The sequence below is a fragment of the Manis javanica genome, chromosome 3 (assembly GCF_040802235.1).
Source record: "Manis javanica isolate MJ-LG chromosome 3, MJ_LKY, whole genome shotgun sequence".
NCBI lineage: Eukaryota > Metazoa > Chordata > Mammalia > Pholidota > Manidae > Manis > Manis javanica.
The window spans coordinates 95,434,013-95,448,746 of NC_133158.1; the positions used below are offsets into that span (position 1 = coordinate 95,434,013).

General features: G+C 36.4%; 1 protein-coding gene across 8 annotated transcripts in view; it reads left to right on the forward strand.

The window, feature by feature from the left end:
* ROBO1 (roundabout guidance receptor 1) overlaps positions 1 to 14,734 on the forward strand; it is a 1,104,481-nt gene that overhangs the window by 1,065,485 nt on the left and 24,262 nt on the right. For 6 of the 8 annotated variants that reach the window (XM_073231808.1, XM_073231807.1, XM_037012655.2 and 3 more), the window contains 4 exons: positions 332 to 667; positions 2,431 to 2,538; positions 5,188 to 5,332; positions 10,399 to 10,647. In XM_073231808.1, the coding sequence (XP_073087909.1) occupies positions 332 to 667; positions 2,431 to 2,538; positions 5,188 to 5,332; positions 10,399 to 10,647 (838 nt within the window). The remainder of the gene's footprint in view (positions 1 to 331; positions 668 to 2,430; positions 2,539 to 5,187; positions 5,333 to 10,398; positions 10,648 to 14,734) is intronic. The other 2 variants (XM_073231812.1, XM_073231810.1) reach the window with 1 other exon arrangement.

Here is a 14,734-nt window from a genome sequence, read left to right on the forward strand (position 1 = left end):
ACATGTATATTATTTTAGTGGAATTCTATTAACGGGGTTGTTAAGGGAAACTCATCTTAAATTGGGAGAATTATTTACTACCATAGCACTAGCAGAAGTTCAACATCAATTTGTCTCTATAAATTCTGTGTGTCCTCTCTTATTCCCTCAATTTTTAATTGTTTTCTTTAGAAATTACACATGAATATGTGGCCCTTTTTACTGAGCTTACTTAAGCCCATTTATACTCTACATAACAATTGTACTGTGACTCACAACGCTACTTACAAAGAAATTTAAAACGAATAACCATGCAGAATGACTTTCTCCTTTTCCTCTCCGTTGCACTTAGCTGATTGTATAGCAAATTATAACAACCAACTGGATAACAAACAAACAAATCTGATGCTCCCTGAGTCAACTGTTTATGGTGATGTGGACCTTAGTAACAAAATCAATGAGATGAAAACCTTCAATAGCCCAAATCTGAAGGACGGGCGTTTTGTCAATCCATCAGGGCAGCCCACTCCCTACGCCACCACCCAGCTAATCCAGTCAAACCTCAGCAACAACATCAACAATGGCAGCGGGGACGCCAGTGAGAAGCACTGGAAACCACCTGGACAGCAGAAGCCAGAAGGGGCACCAATTCAGTATAACATCATGGAGCAAAACAAACTGAACAAAGGTGAACACCTTGTCTTTATTCCCACCCTCTCTGCATTGGTGCCCTTAACCCTTCAGCCCACGTGGAAACGTGCAAGTCTGGGGCTAGCAAGTACAATCTTTCTTTTGTTACTAATGTGTTTTTATTTCTTGGTTTTCAAAATTTCCAGTGTCACAGAGTGAATCAGCACAACAATAACCTTGGAAAATTGATTTTATAATAATATATAAGTATTTTCAAATGATTTGGGGATGAATTTAAATTTAATCTTAGGTGTGGAATTGCTTAGCCAATCTTTTATTTATAAGGCTGATGTTCAACCATCACAATACCTCACTTTTTAAATAAATAGACTCTCCCATTCTCTCCACTTGTGAATGGAAGATAATTGCTTCTACATGGTCATCTAAATGAATAGCATTTTTATATCAAACTGAAGAAAAATATTAAACTTGAATTGGAGAAGTGGTTCAGTTTGTTGTATTTCTCCTACCTCATGTGGTCACTAAGATGGCAGCATGTATGATTTTAGAACCAAAATTTCTCTGATTGAAGTGTGTCAGGATAGAACCTAAAATAAATTTAGTGTTAACTTGTAACAGCAGAATCATGTTAGCAGAACAGCCTGAGGAGAATGTTTCTCTATGGTAATATGAGTGAGTTGGAAGAAAAAGGTATTTGCTTTACTTCTAAGTCCTTTAGGCTACCCTCTCATAACATAATTTTCAAAGTCAGACCCCTAAGGGAAAAAAAAAAAGATTGCTCAAATTTGAATAGATAACAGCAATTTTGTACAAGTGTCCAGGTAAAGGATACATTTTATTGCTAGAGACATTTATTTCTGTTGTCTTGAGTTGGGACCATTTTCTTCAAAATAAATCTTATTACACTTGAAGATTACAAGAAGGAAACTAAAGCAAATATTTTATTTGATTAAATTAGTGTTATTCATCTTAATTTAACAGTACAATTATCTAGCTTTTTTGTAAGTCTAGGAAAATGCTTGATTGGTGTAATAACCTTATTCAATAAATATTTATTAAGACTTTTGCACAACTCCATGACAAAGGCTGACAAAGATGAATAGGACAGTTTCTGCAATCATACATTTACAGTGCAGATTCAAACTATTGTTACATTAGTCTGCCATAGCATATGACTATCCTGTGGACTTTGGAAAGCTCAGACAGTCCTCTGTACAAATATTTCAGTCTTATTTATTGTTTAAACTGCTTGTAAACACACTTGGTATGTCAAACTATTATAAAGACCTGGAATGCAACTAGATTGACAGACAATTACTCTGTACATTCTGAGTAAGTACAAACATTTCTATGGCAGATGATACTTTGCTTCTTATCATGGATATGTTTCTTATTAGATGTAGTCTTGCTAATTAATTTCAGTTTTATTTTTATTTTATTTTATTTATATATTATGATTTAAAGACATGATATTTTACTGATTTCTTATTGTTAAAATTATTGTGTTACTACAGTTTTCAAGTTCAGAAGTCAAGCAATTCTAATTTCTACCTTAGCTGATTTACAAGTATTTTAAAGAGAAGAAATAATCCTTCGTATGATCTGGTCATACCTATGTTTAGTCTGATTCATGTAAAACATCAGATACAAAGACTTTGTATTTTTATAAATCTTCTGGAACCCTTATGAATGTATTAGCAAATGATCACCATGATGGTTTAAAAGCCTAATTGTTAATAAATGATTGAGGCACCAAAGAGAAAATAAAAGCTTAATATTTTTTCCATCTGAAATGTCTAGATTATAGAGCAAATGACACAATTCCTCCAACTATCCCATACAACCAGTCATACGACCAGAATACAGGAGGATCCTACAACAGTTCAGACCGGGGCAGTAGTACATCTGGTAAGTATAGAGAACTGAAAGAAAGTGGAATTCTCCTTTAATATTCCAAGTTGATGAATTGAATGTTAACGAACTGGTGTGCAGACATGACGTGTCTAAACACTGTCTAACTGGAATCTTCCAGTCTTGGGTCTTGTTTCTGCAATCTGCAGCACTGTGTACTCGCTAAACCATTTCATGTTGTATTTGGTAACAAAGATTAAGGATTTTTCTCTTTGTTAATGAGCTTGCATAAAGCCAGAAGCATGGACTAACCTTTAAAGGCAGTTGAAACTTCTTTTTCTCCCTCAGTCAAAATATAACTAAATATATCGGACATATAGTTAATCTGCTGAATATGTTACCATCTGAAATAAAGCTATAAATGCACATAAAATTTGAGCATACTTGAGCAGAATCACAAGTCTAAGAGACAGTAACATGAGATTAGGTGCAGTAGGAACCTGCTTCAGTTTATCATCTGCATCTCCCTCAGTTCTTGCTTGGAAACCTCATAAAGTCACCTCCCAACGTAAGTCTGTAAATGCCTCAGAAGCCATGTTGAGGCCTTTTCCCTGTAGTCTTCATGCTGTTGCAGCTGTTTGCCAGCTGTTTTCTTGATAGGGGCTGCAGATGGGAGTTTACTGGTACTTAAGAACTGTTTTTCTAATTAAAGGCGGTTCATTATTAGAAGTAACATGTGGCAAGTCACACCACAATGAGAACAAAATCAATTGATCTTGACTCTAGAATGTTTCTCTGGGAGAGGGTAGAAATATCATCTCCCAACAACTGGAGTAAAGTTGTTCCTGCTTGCTTTGTGTCTCTACCACTTTTCTGATGAGTATGGATTTGCATTTTACCACCTTCCCTTGACTAAGGCATGCTCATTTGGCACTTTGTAGTTTGCATTTTGTCACTAATTTGAAATTGTCCCTATTTGAATTTTAAAAACTTAGAAATAGCTTTTACCTTTTTAGATCTCTTCTTCTCCTATATGTTGTTTGATTTTTTTTTAACAATTCAAACCTTATTAAATGACACTTTTTTCTTTTTAAAGTATGTAAACCCTGAACTAACAATTCTCAAGGATCTACTCATAGGAAAACCATAGAAAATATTTTAATATTTGATCTACCATGCCATTTCAAAATCTTTGAATTCTTAGCCCCTTAGAAAGAAAATCATATCCTAATGGGAAAAAAAATGTGATTCTGGTTATTAGTTTTAAATTGACTTTACCCCTCAGCTTAGATGCCTAGATCCTCACATTCTGCTGCTATTTAGTGTTTGCTGTTCTGTGACTATTTAGGAAAAAACACACAAAGGTGTGAAATCTGGTGGCAATTAGGGAAGAGAATGAAGCAGACAAATGAGATGTGGAGAAATTTGTGAAGTGAGGTTTCTCAGGACGGACAGTGTTGTTACAGAAGATGTGTGCCAGGAAATCAAGAGGAAGACACTGGTATAGTCAACTGTATGATACAGGCACAGTCATTCCAATACAGGACAACTGAGTTGAGGAAGAAAGAGTAGAGACACACAAGTAGAAGCCCAACTGTCATGATTTATTAATAGCAATCTATCGCTCACCCGATATGCAGCACAGTGACATACCAGTTCAAGAACTTCTGGCTAACAAACACTGCCATTTGATTGGAAATCCCCACATGACTTTAAAAAAGTAAGGCTCATTGAATATACTAAAACCTGTTTCATGCACCATGTAATTTGGAACTCTTTCAGAGAGGTTAAAAAAAAAAAAGACCAAGACAATTCACTGATTTTAAGGGCTCATATGAGAAAAATAATTATAGATTCATTGTCTGTAATTTACATAAGAATCTAAAATGTGTCATATTGGAGGAGGAGAATAAAGATTATTTTATCCCAAAATATCTTTTGACCAGAAATTATTCTAAAATGAGTACTCTAAAATGTGCAGCTACCTATGTTTAAAGAATATGCCAAATCTGAAATCAGAACACTGGAGCACTTGAATAATTAGGCTTTTTCAAACTACTAAGAATGTTCAAGAAACATCATTTTAATATAAGCCATAATTTTGTAGAAATAGTGGCTAAAACACTTCTATCTCTATTTAAAAAATCCCTTTTCTGCTTCTTTTGTTGTTAGTTATAAAAGTTTTTACAGCAATTATTTTCATCTGCACCTGCTTTCTGATGAAAGCTAGTAATTTCATTGTGCCTAAAACATTTCAGTGGACGAGTACAAATTATATATATTCAGTGATTTAATGCAACAGTGGAACTCTAATAGATCGTATCTGTATCATATTGTATTTTAGGTTCCAGCAATTAAATAACAGAAAGGCACTTCAGAAAATATGTCTACAGCTCATTTGTTTTAGATGATAATCCATAAGGCAATTAATTGCTGTAAGAAGATCACTATTAAAGATATGACTTGTAAAATTCATTTATGGTTTCATTGTTTCTTTTGCTATTTATTTTGAAGTTAAACTCTGGTAATATTTTGCATCTTGTATAAAGTTTTCTTTAAAATCAATGAAGAAAAGTGATTTATCTATAAACGTGTGTGTGTGTGTATGAATTATAAGAGTGTATTTATGGGAAATAATTAACCTGTGGATAATAGAAAAAATTGAAAGGCCAATAATTGAAGACTTGCATTTCGTTTCTTTTCAAGGGAGCCAAGGGCACAAGAAAGGGGCACGGACGCCCAAAGTACCAAAGCAGGGCGGCATGAACTGGGCGGACCTGCTTCCTCCTCCCCCAGTGCATCCACCTCCTCACAGCAACAGTGAAGAGTACAGTATTTCTGTAGATGAAAGGTAAAAAATAATATTGGAACAAATCTAAGTGGGATAATATGACCCCGTAAGCCCATTTTAGGTAATTGCTAAACTAGATCACCAAGGAGATGGTTCCTAAGGTCCACCAACATTTGTCTCTGAATAAAAATGTCGGCAGGCTTAAAAGACCTTCTCAATGCTACCAAGAAAGGGAATTTGTACCCCAGAAGCTTTGTTTGGAACCAAGAATCATGAAATCATGAATACACACACACATACACATGCATGTACATATGTACACACATACATATATATCACTTATATTATATATATATGATTTACATATATAGTCATAAATATATATGAGATTACATATAAATCATGATATATATATACACATATATATAATTTTGTGATTTTCAAATATCAGGACTTTTGTTGCATATTTCTGAATTTTCACAAAATAACTGGGTGGATTTTTACCACAGCTAAATTATCCTCAAGACTTGTGTTTGTTTTTAGATATTATCACATTATGCTGAAACATGGCAGATTTAAATTTCACTGAATTATTACTCACAAGGATTTAACAAGTGTAAATAATCCACACGACAGCAGTTAAAAAGTTAGTGTGTTTCTTCTTACTCCAGATTCTGAAGAACTGGACATGGTACCTCCCAACAAAAGAAAACAGCTGCTTCAGTAGAATGATCATTGGAGGAAAATTCACCTGACATAGACAGTTAATAAAAAAATGTGAAATCTCTGTAAAAATGGTTTGTAATGAATATTGTAGAAATAAAAACATCATTCTTGCATTCTCCACAAAAAGTCCATTTTTCAGTTCCAGCTGACAGGAAACAAACCCTCTGCACTTTTATTTTTTACCATCACTTAATTAGCAAATACTGAAACTTTGCTCCTAAGGGAAATATCAGTATAGGTTCCTGCAAGCCTCTGGTCAAACATTTTTGTCAACCAATCCATATATAACCTTCTTTTATTTATTTATATTTTGAAAGACATCTTGATTAATATGTACTGTTGATTCATTAACATTGAACTTACAGCCAATAGCACTGTAAGTCATCCCTGAATAGAGCTTATGTAATACATGTATTTTTCTCCATTAAGGCACAGCACAGCCTTTTTGTACATAGGAACACTGGACAGCACTAAAGCATTATATTTTAAGGGCCATTTTAAACAGAGAAATTACCAATAGAAAGCATAAAACTTGAGAAGAATATGGCATTAGACAGGCCATGAAAAGGACACTTGTTTACAGTATGAAAATAGAAATGCGAATACAAGAGTGACTCAAATTTTTCTTCTCTCCGCACATGACCGATCATGAAAGTACAATGAGTATTGACCTTGGTGTTGCAAATAAATTTTAGCAAGTTTGCAAATATGGAATATGCAAATAATGAGGATCGACTGTATTTTTTTAAATTCTTTTTCTAGGCTAATTATAGCATTCATTGATATTTTAGTAATCCCCTTATCCCCCAAAAAAGGACTAAAATGAAATAAGTTGATGTAGTTTTTTAAAAAACCTACAGAAGATGCAACTGTCATTCAAAGGGAAATACTGATTCTAAGTGGATACAATGAAGGTTTCCTGATCTGCTAGCCTTTGTCTTGACTTTGACAAATGGAAAAGTTCTCAGTCAGGAGGAGAGGTAATTATGGACATTGGGATTACACAGAGATGTAGACTTATAGATAACCTAGATGAAACATACAGTAGGGAGTAAGAGGAAGCTAAGAATGGGAGTTTAAGCCAGATCATACAGATATTTGAATGTCATGTTTAGATATTTATGTTTTATTCTTCTGGCAATTTGAGAGTCACTTATTACTTTAACATTGAGCTCAATTACTACTTTGGAGCAAATGTATGACCTGAGATGAATGTGTATTATAGTAATTTTGGAAGCATGCATGGAGAAGAAAAAAGTATCTGGAGTCAGAGATTGATTCAAATGTTATTACAATAGCATATTCAACAGATTTTAAAAAGAGAATTGCTTCTATAGATTTTGGAAACAAAATTCAGGTAAACTAGGGAACTGTTTGAGGTAGAAGAGAGAAAGGAATATATCAAGATAACTATGAGATTTCTAGTTTGGATGAGTGAACAAATTGCCTTTATTCGTTGGTAAAGGAGACAGGATTAGTAAAATAAAAGAAGATAGAAAGAAATCATGTTAGGTAAGCATCAGCTTTGCTGAGTTCAGGTTCATAAGAAAGGTGCAGAGAGTGAATGAGAGAGAGAGATAATGTGAACATAATTCTTTTGATGCACTGTCGGTAACCATCATTCCCTGGGGAAGGAGAAAAGAGAACAGCATGAGCATTCCCCTGGCCCATCTATGGCTTCCTCACACCTCTAGTACAAATGTACAGGGGGCATTTTATTGTTTATTGATTAATTTATATACTGTTTTTCATCCACCATCCTAAATGCAAGCCCACTATTTTATTTGGTGCTCAACTGAAAAACTAATGATCTATTCTAATTTCAGAGGAAAAATGACTTGCATTGGACTAAATAAGTTGTTTGCCAATATATCTCCTTCTGCAAGTATTTTTGATTTTGAACACATTTGTATATGTTTTATTCTTATTCCTTCTCCACATTTTATGTGTATGTGTCATAATCTCCATCTTTTGTGAATCCCTTGACCAATTTTGTATGTAATTGATTTTACTACTTTTGTTTTTTCAACTTCATACTTGTTTGTAAGTAATCTACTATCTTCACTATAGGTTTATTTTCACTGATGAAAAATATTTAGACTTAACATTTCCATCTAAAGTCCCTTTAACATATCCTGCAAGGCTGGTTTAGTAGTGGTAAATTCTTTTAACCTTCATTTATGTAGAAAACTTTTAATTTCTCCTATAATTCTGAGTGATAACCTTGCTGGGTAGAGTATTCTTGGTTGTAGATGTTTTTTCCTTTCAGTATTTTGAATATTTTTTCATGCCACTCCCTTCTGGCCTATAAAACTTCTGCTGAGAAATCTGCTGATATCTTTATGGAGTTTCCTTTATAGGTAACTGTCTGCCTTTCTCTTGCTGCTTTTAAGATTCTCTCTTTATCTTTTATCTTTGCCATTTTAATTACTATGCATCTTGGTGGTGTCCTCTTTGTGTTCATCTTGTTAAAGACTCTCTGCACTTCCAGCACCTGGATGTCTACTACCTTCCCTATATTGGAGATGTTTTCAGCTATTATTTCCTCAGATAGACTTTCTGCCCTTGTTTCCTTCTTCTCCTTCTGAGACCCCTATTGTACAAGTATTGTTTCTCACAAAACTTCCTTAGCATCTTCTCATTTTTAGGAATTATTTTTCCTCTCTGTTCCTCAGTTTCTTTACTGTGCATTTCCCTGTCTTCCACCTTGCTGATTCATTCCTCTGCCTCCTGCAGTCTATTCTTCATTCCCTCTGTTGTGTTTTTCATTTCAGTTATTGTATGCTTCAGCAGTGAATGGCAGTTTTTTAAAAATATTTTCTATCTCTTTGTTGAAATTTTCTTGGAGAGCTTCTATTATTTTCTCCAGTTCAGTGAGCATATTTGTGACCATTATTTAGAATTCTTTATCCGGAAGATTGCTTATCCCTGTTTCATTTAGAATTTTGTTTGGTGTTTTGTTTTATTCTTTTGTTTGGAGCATACTCTTCTGCCTCTTGATTTTGTCTGGGTCTCTCTGTTTCTTCCTTTGTATGAAATGAATCAGCTATGCCTACTGGTCTGAAAGTAATGGCTTTATGAAGTGTACATCCTGTGGTGCCCAGAAGCTCAAAACCCTCTGCTCACCTGAGCCCGGGTTTGCTGTGACAGCTGCAGCAGCTGTTGGTGGGCTGTGTGCAAGGCCCACCTTTCTGCCTGTCTGCTAAGAATGACAGATCCCCACAGCTAGCCTCTGCATGCCCTTTGTATAACATGTGGTGCTTCTGCTGGAATTGTTGTTGGCAGGGCCGCTGTCTGCCTGTGCATGGCTAACGGCAGACCACTGCTGAGCTGGGCATGCCAGGTGGGGCAGACGCACAGGGGAATGCCGGGGCTGAGCCAGCAGGGTGCAGAGTTTCAGAGGCGGCTCCTTCAAGCATCTAGCCAGTTGGACTGATGAAGGGCTGAAAAGTGTTGTCCACCTGCCCTTTCTCCTTCAGAGAGCTCCCTCAGATCTCCACCCCTGTAGCATACTTCCCTCATCTAGAAAATCTTTTAAACTACTGCCTCTTTGTTGGGTCCCTGACAGAGCATGCCAGCCCTCCATAAGCAACAGGAGTCTCAGTCCCCCACAGTGCTCTAACTCTCCCTGGTGTCCAGCCCCATTAATCACCAAAGCCCAATGCCATGTATACTCATCTTCCCAGAGCAGATCTCCTGGGCCAGGTGTGCCAGATACCTGAGGGTTCATCCCCTCCCACTCCGTTCCTCTCATTCCTGCTTGTGGGTTGGGATGGTGAAGGGGTTGGGTCCAAACTGATCACAGCTCTACCCCTTTATCCTTCTCCATGTGGTAGTCTCTTCTTCACGAGGTGTAAATGATCTGTTCTGTAATCTTCAGGTCATTTTCAGGGTTAGTTGTATTGGATGTAGTTGCTTCCTCAGAGTGTACATTGTAGGAGGGTTATCAAAGTGACCTATTTTCTGCCATTTTCCTCCAAGTCCCTGAAAGTATTTTCAAGTGTCATTTTTCTGAGTTTATCATATCATCCTTGAGTCATCTGCAAGACGATCCTGGAGACATCCTTTAGAAAGCATGTTGAGTTAGAGGGATAGAACATATCAAACACGTTTGGAAAGTACAAAGTTATACTACATTAAACAGATTTCTTTATGGTATGACTTCTCAGAGATGTTAATATGCCAGTGTGGATTGTAATCCCACAGAGAAAAGATATTATATGTAGCAATTACCAAGCCTTTGTAACAGTGAACTGCTTTTTGCTTTTTTTAACAATAACTCCTCAATGTGGCCCAGAACATGCAGATGTGAAGAACAATTCAAAGCTGATATTCCACTAACTATGCAAATAGTTTGAGTAATCTGAAATAAATCTAAGTGTCCTTATAATCCGTTTCAGCTATGACCAAGAAATGCCATGTCCTGTGCCACCAGCAAGGATGTATTTGCAACAAGATGAACTAGAAGAGGAGGAAGATGAACGAGGCCCCACTCCTCCTGTGCGCGGAGCAGCTTCTTCTCCAGCCGCCGTGTCTTACAGTCATCAGTCCACTGCCACTCTGACCCCCTCTCCACAAGAAGAACTCCAGCCCATGTTACAGGATCGCCCAGAGGAGATGGGCCACATGCAGCACCAACCTGACAGGAGGTAAGTTGTTACTAGATTTCTTTGCTGACAAATCAGGTAATTTCCACTCTTAAGTGGCATTTATGGAATGCTGTTACATGAAGTAATTTTTCATGTCACATGAGTCTTTTTCCTAGTATTGTCACACAGTAAGTCCCAGTAATTAACATATCAAGTAATATTGTTGACCAGAAGATGAATTGATCCTAGTGAACTTGCAGCCATAAAATAATGTGCCTTAATACTCAGCCACTTATGATAATTTCATTCATAAACATACTCGGAGATCATATAATAAATAGATGGGTTGCTAATCTTATAGTATTTTATTGATAATGGGTGTTTTTGTATTTTACTTTTCCTTATCCATGGTTAAGTTACTTTTTTGGTCTGTGAAAATTATGTGTGTGCGTGCATGTGTGTGTCTTAGACCTTTTTTTAAGTATTGCCAACCAATACATTTTTGTTGTATGCAAATACTTCACTTGCAATTTTTACCCCATGAAAGCTCTTACTTCATGTTAACTCTTCTCTCTCTTTGTTGAGGATTTTTTTACACTATTTGATTGCCCGTGACACATTATATTATATATATATACTTTCTGTATTTCTAATATCATTTGAAACTGAGTATATCATTTGCCTCTGAAGATCTTTCTTCAACAGTCTTGAGTGACTCATAGCTTTTGGTTGAATTCGGTGGATTAAAATAGAATATGCAAAGTTTATTAACTATTCTATCAGTAGGAGGTTATTACCAGATTCAAATCATACTCTCTAAAACAAAGTAGTTAAACCTCCTTCTATTGATAAGGGAGAAGTTACATTTAAATTTAACATTCTTAACCCATAGAATTTTATAAATATTGAGGAGAGATAAGGCATCTCTATTCTATTAAGGTCACATTAAGAGATGTCTACCACTCTTATTAGAAGCAAATGAGGGGCTAATAGTGGATACAAGCTTTGAAGTACTTCAACATTCTCTTTTCATTGTCTCAAATTACCTATTTTCTTATCATGCTCCTCTAAGCTCCAAGTGGATCCCTGTATTTTCTTCTAGTAACCCTCTTCTTCAGTGTTACTTATGTCATTCTCTCCACCTTCCTCATAAGCAATCAAAAATCAGTTTACTTTTAATCTGTCTTGACTTTTCAACCTCTTCCTCATTCCGTCCTTCTTTCTCTTCACTGCTAAGACTTCTACTTTCAGTCTCTGCCTTTCCTCAGCCACCCTCAGCCCCCACTCGGTAGCATGCTTGCCTTCGCTCCTACTCCTTAGGGTTGTTTAACCACTTCTGCTTTCCTAATTCCCATTAGAAATTAGGTGCATTGTCTTTTGATATACACCATTTTGCTTCCATCAGTCTACTGAAAGTGACTTCCCAACAGTCAGTCTAAAGGCTTCTCAGTCTCTATCTATACCTAAGCTTTCTGCAGTGATGGCAATTTCATAAGTGTGATAATCAAATGAGATAGTTCTGTGTAAAGCATGTGAGCAGGGTAAGCAGTCAACAAATGTCAGTCCCCTACTGCCCTATTTTGACCTACTGACAAAAATCATAAGAAATACCTTTGTCATTTTGAAACCAGCTTAATTGTCTTCTTGTTGAATTTCTTTTGGTATTTTCCTTCCATTCTCCAAATTAAATTATTCACCAAGCCCCACTCTAACTTTAAAATATCTATGATTTTGTTCCTTTGTTTCCATTCCTGTAACTGCTAAGACAGGCCCTCGGTCTCCATCGCTTGAAATACTGCCGTATCTCCACTTTTCTTCCCTGTCCCCTTTTGCCTGCTTACCACATTATCTTTACACACAAGTCATATGATGTTACTCCCCATTCAAAGTTGAGTCTTACTGTTTAGAACAATATTCAGAGCCTTTCACAAACCTCTCCTCCCCTTTACTTAACCTCCTCCCTCCCACTTCCTCTAGACACACTCTTTTCTAATAAATGTTTGAAATTCCCTCAATTTGTCTTAAACTCACCAATATCTGGTCATAAATGCTACTTCCTGGCCCACAGACGGGCTGCTTTCCAGCTGGCGGAAGGCACCAGCCACTCTTGCCTCCCATGGCCATCACCAAGATCCTTAGGAGTCCTCACCAAGACCATGTATGTTATCTATCTTGGCACATGCTGTTTCTTCGATTGCTTGGCAAGCACTTCTCTTTCCAAGCCCTATTCAAATGCATCACCTCATTGAAACTTGCACTCTGCTTACCTGGCAAATTTCAATCAATAATTTCGTTACTCTTCACAGTAGTCAGTGGTCTGTTCATAGCTCTGCTATCAAGCCAATCGGTTTTCATGTTGTATAGCATTTGCTATTTGAATCTGTTTCCCAAATTAAATTGAACCTCTTTGAGGGCACAGCTCATATTGTACTCATGTCATTGAGTTCCACAGAACTCTCTTCAGTAAGTATTTGATGAATGGAATCTGGTAAGTACAGGAGAATTTGGAGTTGACCTAACCCTTGCTATTTTAAGGGGATGAATATTTGTATGAACTAAAAGTGAACATGTATAATTGGGAAATATGCCGGGCACTTGCTCTTAAAGTCATGTTTGATTATATTTAGTCTTTTTTTTCCTAAGGTATAAGTTTCAGTCTGTAAAGGTATTAATTTTATTTCCAGGATTGCTTCTGGAAATAATACTGGACAATAATAAGAAATAAATGAAAGCCCATTCAACAAAAACTAGTACTGCTCTTTTATGATGAAGGTATATTTGACACGTTTACTATAGAAATTTTTGAAACTAAGAGTACACCAATAAAAAGACAAAAGTACTAATGATGTATGTGGTTAGAAATTGTCATGTTTAAGAGCTCAATAAAGATCTTTTTATTCCTTCATCTCTATGCTCAGATTGCTTTGAATTTTGTGATATACCAATATTATTTTGTAAGCTACTCTTTTCACTGAACAGTACATTTTTCTGTCAGTAACTTTTGTTTAGATACTCATGTTAAAGAAATGTATGCTGTAATTTAATTAAACAATTCCTCCATTGTTTAAGAGGAAGAGGTTGAAAATTCAAGATAGATTAAAGGTAAACTGATTTTTTATTGCTTATGAGGAAGGTGTAGAGAATGACATAAGTAGCATTGGAGGACATTTAAGTCATGCCTACCTTTTTGATACTATTTGCAATGCTGTAATTCTCATCTCTAGTTAAGTGCCTGAGTGAAGCCTCTTCTCAAAGCCTTGACCTCTTTGGACACCTGCCCCATCAGCTGATGACTTCTGTTTCTCATCATTCTGTCACTCCCCTAATGATGCACTTATTAAAGATAGATAGCTATTTCTCTGCAGATTTCATTCTAAGCATCAGCCACTTTATATCCAAGTACTCATTCCTGCAGGTTTTTACAGCTTAAATATCACTCAGAGCAATACACATTTATCTCTAGCCATAAAGCCACTTTCCTACTTGTGACAGCCATTTTCCCTTGCCTGTATTACAGTAATGGTCCGTAAGTGGTCTTGTTGCCTTTAGCCTTGCCCCTTCCTCAGTCTAATCTTCCTGCTGCAGACTGTGCAGAGGCATTTTCCTAAAATGCAGCACTGATCAAGTTCCTGCATTGCTTGAAATTTCTCAATGGTTTCCCATTTCCCTTAGAATAAAGGCAAGATTCCTTAATGTAGCAATCAAGGCCCTTTGTGATCTGACCTACGTGCCTTCCCATCCTTGTCCTTTGTTGCTCCCCTCCTCACTGTTCAGATGACCTTCACTTTAAGTCCCTTCCAGTTACTGGAATGACCAGTGTTCTCACTCATCTTGAGGTCCTCCCACATGCTGGCCCATCTTCCTGGAACACCATTATTCCCTCCTCTTTTGGGAGCTAAACTTGCATAGCCTTTAGATCCAAGATTAAATGACAGATACTCTCCACAGAATCTTTCCTTCATGTCCCAGTTCTGAATAGGAGCCAATTTTATGTGTTCCCATAACACCCTAGACATCATCTGTCCTGGAGCTTTGTGAATACCACATTCTCATTGTATATTTAATTATTGTTGTCTTCTTCACTGGACTGTAAGTCCCTTAGTCAAGGACATACCTATTTTATGTAGCTGAATTTCTAACATAGTGC